Source organism: Chanos chanos, chromosome 2 (assembly GCF_902362185.1).
Source record: "Chanos chanos chromosome 2, fChaCha1.1, whole genome shotgun sequence".
In the NCBI taxonomy this organism is placed as follows: Eukaryota; Metazoa; Chordata; class Actinopteri; order Gonorynchiformes; family Chanidae; genus Chanos; species Chanos chanos.
In genome coordinates, this window is record NC_044496.1 from 54530901 (window position 1) to 54547806 (window position 16906).

At 40.0% G+C, this 16906-nt stretch overlaps 1 protein-coding gene across 1 annotated transcript; it reads right to left on the reverse strand.

The window, feature by feature from the left end:
• Positions 1-14949: 14949 nt before the first annotated feature.
• Positions 14950-16234, reverse strand: fgf20b (fibroblast growth factor 20b). The gene is made up of 3 exons (XM_030766580.1): positions 15958-16234; positions 15451-15554; positions 14950-15195 (listed from the first exon to the last, which is right to left on the reverse strand). Exons 1-3 carry the CDS (start codon positions 16232-16234, stop codon positions 14950-14952), a joined length of 627 nt encoding a protein of 208 aa, XP_030622440.1.
• Positions 16235-16906: the final 672 nt, after the last annotated feature.

Below are 16906 nucleotides of genomic sequence, written 5' to 3' on the forward strand. Positions count from 1 at the left end.
TGTGTGTTCCATAAATCGTTTAGATGACCCTTTGTATTATCTTAATGTCAGAGTATTTTAGACATTGAAACACTCTTGATATATGCAAATATGCAGGGATGTGTAATAACCTAAAGTACTGTTGACGTTTTAACACTTAAGCTCCATCGTGTAAACACGTTTATTTGGTTTCACAAAGCTTCTTACTTAATCTTGCTCACATTTTAAAGAGGCCGTGCTGAAAAACAGCCTCACATATGAACTTGAAAGACCACCGCAGGGCAGCAATGCATTAAGACACAGAGAAGGAAACCACCTCCTCAGAGATGTTGGCTTTTTAAGAGCAAAAGGAGTGCTCCAGGATACCTCCCACCTTTAGGCACCTTCATCTTGCCCCCTTGTGTTTGAGATACACATCTCCTGAAGGCCCTGGGAAGATCAATAGAATTACGACAGCGTGGAGCTAGGGATAGAGAGAGATAGAGAGAGAGAGAGAGAGAGAAAGAGATAGAGAGACAGAGAGAGAGACCATCAAGAAGATTGAGAAGATGACAAAGCATCTAAAGAGCTACAGTGCAAAAACACAAATGAATCTGCAGACTGCAGATTTAGGGATGGCTGTTCTTTGTATCTGGGTGATAAAGAACGATGAGATGTGAGAAGGAGAGAGAATGAGGGTGGGGTTTTTGGCAGTTGGGTGGGCTCAGCGAAGCTCCAGTTTTGTTTTGTTTTTTTTTTTCTTTTGAAACTGTATTAACCAGCTGTTTTGTGTGATCCTCCCTTCTTTGATGTGGATGGAGATGTTAAGGCTGAAGAAAATGTTTTCAAATATAGTTTCCATACAACGGTGTGTCAACCGAAATAATGGCTGTTTTGACATTTGTGTTTTTTGTTCATGTTACTTCTCATGACATGACAAAACCAATCCTATGGATTCAACCTCCAACTGTACATCTCAGCATTATCCTCAAGCCCAGTTCGTAGGTCCAGAATGCCTGATGACCAGCCAGTTACAGGCAGGACGTAGCATACACTCCAGACGATACTGATAATGTCTGTAAACCAATCCCGTGATTATACATTCCACAGATAATGTGAAACAACAGACGGTAGCGTGACAGCGTGTGTGGCTCCTGGGCATTGCGTCCCTTCCTTTTTTTTTTTTTTAAAACTTTTTTGATTTCTTAGGCAAGGTGGAAACACACAGATCACCTGTATCGATAAGAGAATCTTCATGCGAAGGTTTATCAGGTGATATTCAAGTTTGATGGGCGAACCGCCTGGCAGAAATCTGAACATAGGAATACAAAAAAAAAAAAAAGACAGACCGTGATATGGGCCCTGCACCCTCTGTTAAGTTGAAGATGAAACTCTCTTTGGTGCTGGAGGAGCTGATGGTACTTTGTCTGTCCCATCTAGATAGCATGTCATGATAAGTGACATGAAAGGACCTTGTCATCAGTTTTTTTTTGTAACCCCCCCCCCCCCACCACCCCCAGTGGCTTTGTGATAATGGCTGCAGAAAGAAGGCTTACAGGGCATAGTTGGCAAAGACACAGCCAGTGGAGCTGACAGCAGCTCCCGTCTGGCGACAGGCTAACCAGCTAGTTTCTGAAATGCTTTTGTGTGGGAAAAAAAAAGAAAACTCTGGTGCACATGAGCTACATTCTGTCCTTCTACCCGATGGCAAAAAAAAAAGAAAAAAAGAAAAAGAAATTACCCAAGATTCCTGTGCATGGTAGTACACATTATCCTGGAACTGAACTTGAACTGAAGGCAAATTAAATTTTGATGTTAAAAACTGACATAATGGGAAATTCTTGTTTGCTTTTCCAGAGGGCCTTCATGAGCATGAATTAGAACACGAAGCGCTAATAACAAATCTCATTCATGGAACACTTCATGAATGATGTCATAATTGTGTTATTATAGTCTACACAATCTAGTATGACATCTATAAGGCTTTCTATAATGCAACATTAAATGATATTAAAGACACATCACAGCAGCTGCCCACTGCTCTTAACCAGTTAGCATTTCCTGAACACAGAGAAGAATTTCCCCACAGGTATTGATGAAGTGTAACTTAACTTTAAGTTCTGCCAGGGCTCAACTAAAGTTGTTGTGTGACCCTCTTTCACGGTGGTTTCATGATCCAGTAGTTTCAGCCTTCATGTAAAGGTCCAAGGAAAGTCTGATGAGACAATTTCTGCCGGAAATCCGGCTGTTCGACACACATGTGTAATAAGGCATTGCTTTATGTTTGGAACCACAATAAGCTTTTCTGACATTCTTCTGGTAAGTTATAAATCACTGATTGAGTTCACCGACTGACATAAAGTTTCAGAGCTCTTGCTGAGATATCACCACCCCCCTCCCCCACCCCAAACCTTACCTAATGGAAGCTGCATAGCACAACACTGATAGCCTCTAAATTTGCCCTTGAAGGTTTTCTCTGGCTAATCTCGTGTGATCGGTTCAGGATAGAAAGAGACATCAATGTCAAACTGGAAAAAGCTATTTCCTCTACCCTAGCATGTTACCTATATGTACTGAGGCCAGCGTTCTAGCTGTCATCTCTCCCGGCGCTCCTGCAATGAAGGAAGGCATTGTTCCGCTTGTAAGTTAGGCACTGTTCTGCTCTTGGGAGTATACACTGAGCTGGAAATTGAACACTATATCTGCTCTTTTATCATTAAATAACTGTTTCCTGTGAACAGAATAGGACTTCCTGTGTTTGCGTAAATGTCCAAATTCCACACAATTCTTGGGGAAAAAAAAAGAAAAGAAAAGCATTTGGTTTGGGTTTATTGTTGAATTTTTAATGACGAGACTCCACTGGGACTTTTCTTTTTTTTTTTTTAACAAGCCTCGCAGAGAATGTAAACACAAACACTGAAAATGTAAAACACGCTTCTCGCAAAGTGACAAGATAAACCTCATTTCTGTCTCTCCCTCAGGGCTATGGATTGTGTCGACTCTCGTGATTGGTCATCAGGGTTGAAGCTCATTTGGGAGCTCACATCCCTGCGTGAAGGGAGAGAAATGCTTTTGTTTGGCTCTGACAGGGGGAATGCTTGACTAAGAAATGCCTTAGCTCTCAGTAAGTCACACAAAAAAGCCCTGATGTTCGCCCGAAAACTTCCTTTGATCTACTCGTGCTGCCAACCTCTGGTCGTTTAGAGTGAGCCATTCTTGTTCTATCTTCTCTTGAGACAGTCTTCCACAGCTTAGCCCTGAGTAACTGATAGTGTTTAAATATGAAAGATGAGGGAGGTTTTGCAAACATGTTGTATCCAGTTTTACAGGCCGATAAAGACATAGTGCAGCTCAAATCCAATTATCAAACACTATCAGAGAAGAACCACTGCCCAAACTTAAAAGACGAAACAGCCTGAGAGAGAGAGAGAGAGAGACTATCAAAGTGTAGATGTGCTGTATATCTTAACCTCAAATCAAAATTTTATAAAACGAACAAGTGTATTTCCCGGAGCTAAATGACCTCTGCTTTTAACTTCTAAAAGCACATTTTGAACAGGAGGTAGACTGTGTTTGGACCAGTAAAGACAGTGCTATCCAAAAACTGACAACTCGAAGCAGCATAAAAGCAAACTGAATTCCACACTGTATGACAGTTCCAAGACTTAGTTCCACCAATCAGATTGTGAGAGTATGCTGACTGACATGCTGAAATTCATCAAACCAGCCCCCTTTTCATACCAGCGATAGCATGACAGTCCTCTCTAACCGAGTTACCGTCCAGAAAACTGTCAACTTAAATAAACTTCAGGCTGCCAAAATGTCAAGCTTTGTTTTTGGTGCTTAGAAACTTTGTTGTGATATGTGATGTTAATCTCACTTTGAATCCAATTTTAGAAATATGAATACATTTCTTTCTTCATTTTCCGACCGAAGAGACTTTTTTTTTTTGTCCGTCTGAGGGGTAGAGAGACGCGCTGTTGTGAGCGTGTGTGTGTGAGAGAGTGTGCCGGTGCTTTGGCCGACTGACAGGAGCGGGAAAATCTTAGATTAGACGGCGTGCAATAAAACTGGCACCTGAGATAAATGCCATTCGGCCCCGCCCCACACACCCTTTCAAGTGCCATTTACCCACCCAGGACTGACAAAAACAGAACTGTGCACCGCACACTTTAAAAGTGGGTATTGATTTACAAGAACTGACAGCTTAACCCCCCCCCTCCCCCCCCCCCACCCGCACCCCCAACGCTGACCACAGATTATTATCATATATCTAAAATGAAGTTTCGTCATTTTAGTAAGAATATTGGCACATGCTTCTTTGTTTGTGAAAAAGGAAGATTTAATGTTCTGTCTATGCTTATAGAGGTGTTTTGGTGGACCTGAAAATGTATTTGTTTACGGAACTTTCGCTCTTTAATAAAAAAAAAAAAAAAAAATTCTTGGATGCGTTATCACCGTCAAGTTGTACTTGTAAACGCTGCAATAAAAACTCGTTGATTAACAAGGTTATTAGTATAAACATACGGGCAGAGTTTGGGATCTAGAAAGCCACAAAAAATGAGTCCTTAAAAAAAAAGGGGGATTTTTTTTTTTTTTGACTGGCAGGAGATGTGAGAGAGGGACTGGCACAGAGCAGGGAATGGAAAAGTGCATCTGCTTTTCTAAGGTAATTGACTTTGGTCATTCAAAGCTTTTGGTCTCTATCAAAAAAAAAAAAAAAAAGACAGAAAAAATGCTGGTACATGTAATCCCTACCATCTCGTTGCCTTTGATCAATCATTTTATCTCCACTGGATCTATATGGGAAAGGTATTAAAAGATTAACTGTAACTTAAGCAACATAATGGCTTTTGATTAGCAATCTCCACTCAGAGAGACAGACAGAGTGAGCGAGTGAGAGAGAAAGAGAAAGAGAGAGAGAGAGAGAGAGAGAGAGAGAGGATGCCATTATAATGTCCATCTTCCACTGGCTGCCAGTTTGCTTGTCTCTATGAACTCCTTCTTTATACCTACCTGGCTAGTGATCACTCTCCCGACAGTCCAACTGTTGCCAGATTCTGACAGGAGTCAGAAAACGAATCTAATAGATGTGTAAAGACAGTACTTTTTCCTCCCCAGACGTAGGTAGTCCACAGACACAGAACATACACCACATTCTGGTGTAGAGTTGTGTTTCCTCAAAGTGTATGAGAAGCGCTGTTTTTGTTTAGGGTTCTCAGTGCTTGAAACGTAAACAGTAATCTTGGTGAGAGTAAGAGAAAGTTGCATCAGTCAGCAGGATTTCTTTTTTTAATGGTGCAACACACGTACATTGCTCACACACATTCAGATCTGTTCTTTCAGTACACCTGAAAGGCAGTTTTCTGTGAGTCAGGTTGTATTGTAACTGATTTATGAAAAATAGCGTCGATGTGAACATCCGCGTTGTGAAAACAGTCCGAGTGCACGGTCGTACGTCCTTGAACTGACAACTTTTTAAAATGTGAAGTATCTTTCATAAATGAATCCTTTCCCAAATGGGACAGAATGAATACACCCAGGAATCTATGTAATGAAACAAATAGCACATATTCATTAAAAGCTTAGAAAGATGTTTGAACTTTGCCATATCCAAAATTCTTTTCTATTTAAGCTGGCAAATATCCTATCACCTTGTGTTGCATCTTGTTGTGGAGGCTCTCCCTGCCTTTGATATTGGAGACCATGGAGGCTTCAACAAAACAAAGGCTCCCTTTGTACTCTGTTGATTAACTTCTGTACCTGGGCTGTTTGACGGACTAAAAAGAACTGTCTCTACAAAAGTCATGGAAAAAGTCAAGTCTTTTTTTTTTTGGCTTTAACTCTCCTCAGTAACTTTTCAGATCAGATTAGTTGTTTTTTTGCATATCATGAAAGTATATTATAACTCAACATCTTCTAAGATTTGCATTTTATCATACCATTTAGATTTGTGTGTGTGTGCGTGCATGTGTGTGTGTGTGTGTGTGTGTGTCCATGTGCGTGTGTAGGATTTTCTCATCTGCTGCCAAGAACCCTGCCACACATGTCACTGCAGTTTGACATCACAACTTCTCCAGTTTTTTCTGTGTACGGTCAGATGATCTTCTGCGTTGCCAGGAATGCCTGTTTGGAACTGAGAACATGCGTAAAACGCAAAAACGCTCTCTTGATAAGCTGTTGGTACACATTTGATCTCAAGCCATTTGAATTTGTCAGCTGTAAACATTCAAAGGAAATGAAAAAGCCCAAGGCTATGTTCTTAACAGAGGATTAGCAAGAGAGGCAAATTGCTGCAAATTCATTTGAATGTTGGTTCTGTCAGAATCTGTCCAGAGTCTTTGAAATGGTTCCTGTTTTGTCAAGCAGATAGACATGAAAAGATATGCAGCAGTCAATTTGTATAATAATAAGTCTGAATCATCGTTACACCTCTACCTTCCTCTTTTGCACCACAGAAATGATTGTGGCCCTCTTTCAAAAGTCCTAGCGTAAAAAAAATAAAATTGACTGACTCTTAATGCTTTTGTTGGTTGAGGTGTGTATCATTAATGCAGTAAAGGATACATTCATAAAGGAGAACTCATTGTAGTTTCCTTGAGGAGAACTTATAATAAAGAGGAACAATTCGTCTTTTGGCAAATTCATTTGTCATGTGTCAAAAGAACTTTGAGAGTTATCCTTCGGTACATGAAACTCTAGCCTCGACTTCCAGGTGCCGGGATTAAGATAAATGTCATATGGTAGCTGGGTCGAGACTGCGGGTACTGTGTGGTAAACCTGCTCAGTAGAATGTGATATATTTGATGCACTGTTGGCATTTTCCAGCAGTTTTTACTGGAATAATGTGATTCTTTGAGCCAGGGGATTTCCTTTTGCTCACAAGTCTTCAAAATTACTATGGATGCAGTTTAGCATCTTGCTCAAGAACTCATTTGAAGTTTGCCGCAACACTGGGTATAGTTTACACTCCTTCAGGTCACAGCTGCCGCAGTTTAGGCGTGGTGGTAAATGTAGTCTTGTGCGTTCTCTTAGGCCTACTTTACAATCTGTTGTTTTTTTTTTTCGATGAAGGATGATGCTGGCACAATTCCCCGGATCATTTCTTAGTTTCATTCATAATTTCTGCTCCGACAGGAGAGGAACACTATGAAATTTTCAATAGCTTATGTAACGTTTGGCAGCTGACACAACATTAAACTTTGTGTATTCACGATATGCAAACCATGCCAAAGCGCTTCGGCCGTACTTCACTGTGTAACTTTTGACACTGAGAAGACATACAAGGATAGGTTACGGATACGCCGATTTTGACGGGTGCATAATACTTTTCCTTAAATAATCAAATCAACAAAGGAGCCTTTTACACCGGTTCTCTTGAGTGCCTTTTAAACTCTGTGCACTTTTGTAGTGAATTGGTTAAGACTGTTGTAAATCGTTTGCCGTCATTGTGAGCAATGCTCGAAAATAACCGCAGTTCCGTTGCTGAACAAATGTGTGAAAATTGTTCTCATCCTTCAACAACGTAGTTTTTGTTCTCTGAGAATGTGGGCATTGTTTGTACAAATACTTTAATCAAATGTCTTAGAATTTACCGACGACTCGGTGTAATAGGACAACGACAATGCACCAATCCAGTACTTAGAACAGGGTCAAGTTACTCTTTGACGCAATTAGCTACTCACTCCTGTCAGCTAATCGAGGCAACTCACGGTGCTTACCAATTCCCCTGACAACTTGTAGAGGCTTGCCACGTTTAGACCTATGATTTATTGAATGACTAAATATAGTTTTAATTGTAGATTTTACACACTGACACGCGAGGTCCTCTGTTTGAGATCTCTATGAACTGATGTCGTAAAAGTGATCAATGCAGACAGTCACTGATTTGGGAATTCACCAGAAGTTCGTAGAGAGTTTAAGATTCAGTTCTTTTTAATCGCTTAATTATTAGCAAACATCTTTTCAGATTTATTGACAGCTAAATGGTCTATATTTCACTTCCACCATTTTGAAGACTGCAAGAATTACTACCAATGAAGTTCACAAAGAATCCCAAAAGCTGACAGAAATAAAATGTAATGCTCTTTTAGGAGGATGGACGTTTTCACAATTATTGTGATAAGACGTGATGGGTATAGCAAAACCATGGTGTTGATTACGGAAGAATACTGATTAGGGAACACAATATATAAACATATATATGTTCTGTGTGTTCACTTGGTTTAGACAAAGAAGTTATTGTTTTGATAACTAGAAGTTCAATATGTAAAACACAGGATTTTTTTTGTAGATCATCAATGCCTCCAGAAGATTCTATGGGAAAAGAGGACTCATTTCAGTCAATAATATGCCTGCGCAATCTATGCAAAATCCATGTTAACTCCATTACTAAATGCTACTATAAGTATTGAGATGGAGATAAATATTTTAATGTAAGATCTAAATTTAACATGGTAAGACCTTGAATATTTTAGACAGGGCCCAAATCTTTGGGAACAACAACAACAACAACAACAATGAAAAAACATTGCCCAGCTCAGTAATAAGAAAGTGCTATGTGCAATGCTGTGCAATGCTGTTTTTGTAAACGCCATATACTGGCCTTCATCATCCAAATCTGTGCCATTTCCTACAGACACAGTTGATACAGTGGATTTCTGTAACGCGATGCTCTGCAGAATCAGCTTTTGTGATAACTGTGCAAGACAACCATGCAAATTGCTATGGAAAAAGGTGGCTAGTTCTTTGATCTGATCAAGATAATAACACCATTTCTACATAGTGCATGTTATTCACCTTGTGCAGGAAAGCTATCTCTCTTGTTTGCTCAAGTTTCTTTGCTGTCAAATAAGTTAATTACTGTTTCTATGCAAGGAGCAGTACAAACCATGTCTACCTGACAGCCCGCAAAAATGTGAGAATTCACACAGTTTACCAGTTGTCCTCTTTTTTTTGGGCTTGGATACGGGCCAAAGAGAGGTACTTCATCTTATACTGTGAGTTAAGTCTATGTTCCGTTTAATCAGACTGATAAAACTAACAGAAGTGCCAGATTACACGGTAAATTTTTCTTCCCTGTCAATTTTCCCTGGTCTTTAAGGCAGCCCCCGCTTTTTCTAAAACCCTCTTTTCTTTTGCTCACCTCTTGTTATGTTATTTTACCTGGCGGACCAGGTGTGAAGGGGTGAGGCCCGCGGAAAAAAAACAAAAAAAAAAACAACATTCAATTCCGTAAGCTTGTCATGAAAGAATCCATTGATTTGACCTCCACATTTTGGTGCACAATGACAAATGGTTGAGCAATTTTCCGCCTCACCTGTGTGTGACAAAGCAGATTTCCACTTTCACTTGCGACCCACCAGTGTGCAGTGTGCCTGCTTTTCATAGACTTGGTATCTCTGCAGACCGTTTGTTGCAAAAAAACCTCTTTCATGATGCTACGTTCTCAAATATGTAATGTAAAAAAACTCTGACGAATGACCTTAAAACAAACAATTTGTAGAGAAGGTCATATCGCTAGTTTGTTCACATCATGTTACAGCCCATTCTAGGAAAACGATAGATTTAAAAAAAAAAAAAAAAAACGGGTTTTCCACAAGTAGCACATTCATTAAAAAAAAAAAGAGAAAACCACCAAAGATGAATGTCACTAATGTATGTTTTCCCACAGAGCCAAGACCCATGAACTACATCGCACTACCGGAACAAAGACAGATTTTTTTTTTCAGTCTGTAAGTGGATTTATTTTCACAATTAGGCATTCTAACTCAAGAGTGAACGTGTAAACGTGCAACAGACAATGTGTGTGTGTGTGTGTGTGTGTGTGTGTTATTTTTTTTTTTCAAATTCATTGATGTTATTCAATGTTTTTGCTGCTGATTGAATTACTCCCAAGCGTCTAAAGAATGTTTTAGGTGGAAACTATGGAAATTAACCAATTGACCTTTTTTGGTGACCCTGTGGATAGGGGAGGCCTATGGGAGAACTGACTGTCAAGGCCCTTTAATGCCAGAGAATCAAAGAGATTCATGAAGCCATTTCAGACAGCCTCTCATAAACCCACAGGCAATCTCAGTCCAACTCCCACTCGTGAAGATGAATACTTCATCATAAGAGAAATCATAAATAAATTATGATTGACAGTCATTTGTTCTCGCACACTGCACATCAATAACCATCAAACAAACGAAACACGAAAATAAAAAACAAACTCGCATGCATCTCTCATTCACTCACCCAAATCAAAAAAAAAAAAAAAAAAAGGCAAACACGCTATTGTGCAGACATGTTAAACGATTTTTATTGTACTGCACATTCTTTCTTTCAAGATGTGGTTATTTTGGTGTATTTAACTGCAAAAAAAAAAGAAAAAAAGAAAAGAAGAACAGCAGAATTATTTGCATTCTTTTTGAAGCACTAATTTGCATTTGAAGGTGGGTGTAGTCATTATGACACAGGTTAAGGGTCTGTACACCCGGGCTGAGCGGGCAGCCGATGCCGTGAGCCTGGCGGTGCGGTCATGTCCTGTAGGGAAAGCCTGTCACAGGGCTGAGAGCCTAATTGATGCCTCATGCTTTTCAGGGGCAATTATTGCACCCAAATGTCAAGAGCTAATTTGTGGCTTTGTAATGTGGATGCATGGGCCAAGAGGAGGGCCAGGCCTGGGATCCGCTGGGAAACACGGAATGGTTTTTTTTGTGGAACAGATGTGAGGTGGTCCTGTTTGTGGACTTGGGCTGGGGGGCTGAGTGGGGGTTGGGGGGTGATGGGGTTGGCTAAAAACATGAGCCATATTGCTGGAGGGCTCGAAGGTCTATTGGGAGACTCAAAATAGCATAATTTCTGGAGAGTCTTCAGAGACCTCGGGTAAACTCAGGATTGTCTTGACCTGAATGCGCAAACACTGACATGTGTTAATGCGCTATTTTCATTCAGGACCTGTTGTCTGAAAACTTTGGGGTTTGGGCTAGTTTTTCAAAATTCTCTTGTTAGCTCTGAACAGAAACTGTTGAATACTTAAGTGAGATATTTTTTTCTGTGCTCGGAAAAGAAATAATAAAATATTTATATCTTGCATTGCTGTGGGATGTTTGCTATATAGAATATACAGAATATATATATCTGCCCATAGGAGTCCAGATATATCTCACAGACATGAATTTGAGGATTTGTTGGAACACTATGGATGTGTTCAAAGGATTATTGAAGACCATTCATGTTCTCAGTTTTAAAACGATACCGCAAAAAGTACAAAGCATTAGTTTGATATTACTCCTGTTTACTAATGTCTCTATGGAGATGCAAACAACAGAACGAAATTTCCATTACACTTGACAGACTCAAAAGTTACATGTTGGTAAAAGAAGTCTGTGGAGTGCCTAATTACAGTTTGTGGGAAAGTTGAACACAAACCATAACAAAGAGGTTTTTTTTTTTCTCCGAGATGAAGGTAGAAGAGTGTATACTTTGAGAACAGAGTTTGGTTGATTTTTTTTTGTTGGTGTTTTCTGCAGTGAAGCTCTATAAAAGCATTGTGTTCTGCAGTGGGAAAACTATACACTTTCACAAAATGCCCTTCAGCACAGACAAGCTTGTTCACAGAAGGGATTTTCTGTTTACAACACGTTTACGATCAGTGGCACAAAAGCTGACTGTTTTCCTTTTCTATGAAAAGAAATGTTTGAGCACAAAGACACTTATCATTAGCATGTGAAACCAAAAAAAAAATTACAAATGAAAAACGTTATGCCAACCAAAAAGTTAATATCTTTTTTGCATTAGCATAGGTGTTTTATGGGTAACAAGGCCTGATAAACAATGTGAGAACTGTAATCTTAAACACATAACCATACTACCACTGTCAGGTGGTTTTTCCTCAGAAAACCATAATGGCTGGTCATGTCAACAGTGCTCCATTGCTCTGTGTCTTGAGAATGGTAATTTGCTTGTGCAAGGTGGCTGAAGACACTCAAATAAAGGACTTCATGAGGGCATTTCCAGGCACTGCCTTTATGCAAACAGACACCTTTCCTCAGAAGTCAGGGTTTTAAAACAGCAGATGAATCCTAACCACATCCTCTATGCTGTTTGGGCCGGCCACTGAAGGTATGAATTACACTGCATCTTAATCAGGGCAGACAACAAAGCCACATAAGCTGTGTTTGCACAGAGCTGTATCAACTCACTCCTTATATCCACAGCTGACAAACAGTGGGGCCATGAAGATCAGAGGGGTGAGGAGAACACCTGCACAGCTTGACCTAACTGCAAAGATGGAGGAGAGAGAGAAAGAGAGAGAAAGATCACTAACTTCCACACCTGTCCATGGATCCATGCCACACGTACTCTCTCAGTGTCTCTCTCTCTCTCTCTCTCTCTCCCTCACTCTTCTCCACACTCACACACACACACACACACACCTATCTGATTGGGTTTCCTCAGGAGCTCTTTGAGGCCAGTTCTGAGGTGGTGAAAATAAGGGTGGATGCATTAAGTGTGAGACGTCATCCCGAGCAGAGTCAAGGCTGATGGATTTAAACGCTGGCTCTAAAGTGTCACTGACCACCCGCCCGAAACAAACAGACACTGATACATCTGTCCCAGGCCCAGACTGATTCCAAAACAGCGGTTTAACAAATGCCAAAAAAAGTTTTCAGACGTGTAATTTTTCTCACTGCGTTTCAGAGATGAGACCAGAACGGCTAATTAAAAAAATAAAAAATTCAAATTTAATGTCAACACTTTTAATGTTAATTTTTGATTTTTTTTTTTTTAATGTGGAATGCCACCTACACTTTTACTCAGAAGAACTCACAAAAGGAAAGTAACACTGCATTCCTTCATCTCATATTAAATGTGCTCATGAGCCCAGAACTGACTGGTATCAGGGTATTTCATAAATCAGATACCTAATATCACTCACCCCATATTATCTGTATAAATAAGTCAAGCTCTGTAAACATAAAAATAATAATAATGATAATAATAATAATGATGTTCTGTGGAAAGAAAGTGTTGCTCTCTCTTCTCTTACCCCCCCCCCTCCCAACCCATTACTCAATCCAGTTTATTGTCATACCACTCCACCAAGCACACTTCCATCCCCTGACCCTGCTGTTGACGGCACTGCTGTTGAAATGGGAAAACCCCGCTGTATCAAATGCTGGAGAGGGGCTGGCAGCAGTTAGGTTTCCATGTTAGGACAGACTCCAGTTTACCATCACAGAGATGCTGAGATCACAGACGATGACTTTCATGCTTCAACACAAATATTCTTGCAACCACAAAAGGAAACTGTATAAAGATATGCTTTTTTTAAAACGGCGTGAAAGAAATGCTCATTCAGCCATTGAATAACATTTCGAATACTGCAGGTAGGCTCAGCCGGAGGTGTCTGAGTCTCAGCTCATCGTTCCTGCCTTGAGCTGCCTATAAAACTCAGTGTGAAATTGTTTTGTACTATGAGAGTCCTCTGTCTTCTTTGAGCGAAAAATGAACAACTCCTGGCAGTCAGGATGAGAGTTCATAAAGATTTAAGAGGGATTTTCCCTTAAGTAAACTGTTAACTGTTTATGGATGAATGACTGAAAAACAGAAGAGAGCAAACCTGGACAAAGGGAAAAACTGAACCTTGACATCCAGTCAACTCTATTCTTATTGGTCAGTAGAACTATTTCGAATTTTCTAAAGCCATCAGTGCACGTCCCTGAATCTTTACTGACTTGACCACAGTTTTAATGCAGCTGCAAAGATGCTAGACCCAAGTTTTTATGTCACCCTGATCTTTTCCTTGAGATGTTGTCACATTATTAGGCTCCTCAGAGTGGCTTTGAAGCAGACGCATTCTGCACAACTCTTTTTTTTTCTTCAATTCACTACCACTACAGAAAGACAAAAATAACACCCTAGTTATGTTACATGTTTCCATTGAAATATGATGTTTTAAAAAAAGACAGCAAAATGACCAGGTTTCTCAGTGACGTTGTACATATGTTCTAAGAAGGCAATACCTCCACGGAGTGCTACCTTTAGAGACATGTGTTAAATAAAAATCTCCAAAAAACAATTTAAAGTTTCTCATAGCACAACAAGGCAAAATCTCACCTCTTACCAAATCACTCATTGTACCAAATCAGTTGGTTCATGTGACTGAAAACTAATTTCACACAAAAGACAAACCCATGTCTTCATAAGTACAGTATGAGTTGAGTTTAATTGTTGATGGATATGCTTTGTGCAAGATGTAACATTTGGGTGGAAGGTTTACTGGAATCAAATCTGGAAAAAAAAATCACAATTCTCAAGGACATTCTTTCAACATCATTTGCAACAGGAAAAAATAATATATAAAAGAATATCAGGAAAAAGCTACCTTCCATGTTGTCCAGAGAAAAGGTTTTTTTTCTACTAGTATTTCGAAGCAGTTTCTAGACTTTGTGAAAAAAACAAACTACTATTAAATGGAAAAATATATATTCTCAATAAATAAATACATAAAATAAATATGATAATCAAGAACTACATAAATAAAACTGTTGAAATGACAAGAGCTGTTACAATTGTTTCTTCAGTCCTTTTCAGTCTCCTCAAATCAAGCGGATTTCCCTCACAGCTCCTCTTGATCCATATTAGGCTTCTCCAGAACCCAACAGCACCACGGTCGAAAGGTACATAGCTCCACACCTTCTCCCATCTCAATCCGAGAAGCTCGCAGATGTTGTGTCATGATGACCATTGATCGTCAAGCTTTCCTCCTTCTCTTTGTTCCCATGGTAACATACGGGAACTGCTGACTGTTCCGTAACTGTCGGCTTTTTGTTCAGCATTCAGTTTGACATTGTCAGATGGGACAGAACGCCCGTGCATTCAAGAGAAAGGCTCCATGGCTTGTCCACTACCTTGAAAAGCAGGACCAGTCTTCGTGCCTTACTCCCAGAGTGGACTGGGGTTTTAAGAACCATATTCCTCAGATTGACATACATGATGGTCTCAGCTGTGTCCCAGGACCTCTTTGTAAAGTTCTGGTACTTTATCAGGATCCACTGGCCTGGGCAGAAAGTGTGTGAACTTTTGGTGTCGCCTAGACTTTGTCCCATCTCGCGGAGTGCCATCCTTGTTTAGCGCCACAAAGTAGCGTGCCCCCTTTTCCCCATGTTTGTAGAGATTAGAGGAATAAGTGTTGTACCAGTTCTCTTCAAACTGTTCCCGGAAAACGCACTCAGCTGTTAATTTCTCCTAAAATACAAAAAGAGCCAAAAATGTTATTTACGTATTTATAACCCTGTAAATACAGCGGATCTGTTATTTTCATTTAATAGACAGTAAACAGAAACCACATTAAAAACAGTTATGCCATCTGCTGGTTGTCAATAAGAATAACAACCAAACACATTCATTCATGGAAAGATCCTTTCCTCTGAATGAAATTAAATTATGAGGCTGTGCTGTGTGGTAGCATTCAGTTTTAAATATGTTTACACAGATACTTACAGAGCCGTAGAGTTCTCCCTTGTCATTCATTCCTAGGTACAGACCGCTGTCCACCCCTCTGATGCTTATTAATCCAACTGCAAGGCTTATGAATTCCAAAATACCTGGAGAAGAATAAATCAATTGTTCCAGGTATGTTCTCTGAAGTCTAAGCCTTCATCACAGATTGAAACTAAGCTGTTTGAGTTGGAAAGAGATAGATAGTTTCCCTCGTATGCCCGCATACCCAAAATGAAGAATTTCACTTCATGACCAACATATCTGACGACAGTAATGCTCACCAAATAAAATGTGGTTCAAAGGCAGACTGATAATAGGCTGCTGTATAGAATGTTAGTACATAGGTAAACATTTATTACGGTTTAGTTATGATGTTAACAAACTTGTTGATATGATTTAAAGACAAAAATGGATGGTCAACACTGCGATGAACGGTTTACTTATTTCTAGATTATCTTGTTGATCTATCAGAGGTAGTCTGAGGAATTTTCGCCATAGGAACATTACCGAAACGGCTGTGGTCCTTCCTCGTGCCCCGCACTGTTCCGTCAGGGAGAATTTCAAGGTGAAATCCAGTCCTACAGTACAGCTGCCTTCTCCGCAGAATCCCTTTTAAATGAGTTAAGTCCGCCGGGGTACTTCGAGACAGTCTTTCCGCTGGAATCACTTGATCACCCAAAAGTCCAAGACTGTCACCGAGGGGTGGCAGAGAAAAGTGTGATCCGACGTGTCCCAAACCATCAATACTTTGTAAAAGAGTCCCAATCTCGCCGCCAGTTGCCATTACAAACCAAGAATGCAACAGCATCAAATGAGGTGAAGTTCAGATGAGCTACTCAGAGAAAAAACACATTTGCCTCGCCTTGCAACAGGTAAAGGATTATCTCTGAGTGTTATCCATACGTGTGATTCACCGCAAACTCTGTCCAGCCGTTCAGGATTTTAAATCACAGTTCAGCAAAAGTTGTCGCTTTCAGTGTCTCTGAGCAAATGGTTTAGACACAGGTCCCGAGGAATGAACTGGTTGCATCTTCAGTGGAGGCAAACGCTTTAGTTAGTAAATCATGTTACACAGTTCTGCTAAAATGTAGAGAATTAAAATAATTCCTGTTAACGTATTTGCAGCGTTTTCGCTTTATAAAATTAGTGCCCCTAAACCCTTGAACTAACAAGATGAATTATTTTTCAAACGCTATCCATGAACAAATTGTTAGCTCCTCTAAAACTCCGTAACAAGAACCTGAAGCCGCAGGTTCAAGCCAGGTATGAGCCTAATCGCAGTAAATGGGTCGTGCAAGGAATAGCTGAGTTACGAGGCAGGTGCAAAACGCGACCGAAGATTTTAGTGGGCGGTGCTGTTAGTTTAGACCTGCCTTGCCAGAGATTTTACCCTCAAACCAAAGAGTTGATCTCTCTCTCTCTCTCTCTCTCTATCTCTCACACACACACACTCTCT

Excerpts from the sequence above, each read along its gene's own strand:
- fgf20b (XM_030766580.1), bottom strand. The coding sequence starts at position 16,234 with ATGGCAACTGGCGGCGAGATTGGGACTCTTTTACAAAGTATTGATGGT. Across the intron at positions 15,555-15,957 it reads GAAGGACCACAGCCGTTTCG|GTATTTTGGAATTCATAAGC; the intron begins GTAATGTTCCTA and ends ATTCTTCTCCAG. Across the intron at positions 15,196-15,450 it reads AGGGAGAACTCTACGGCTCT|GAGAAATTAACAGCTGAGTG; the intron begins GTAAGTATCTGT and ends TTTGTATTTTAG.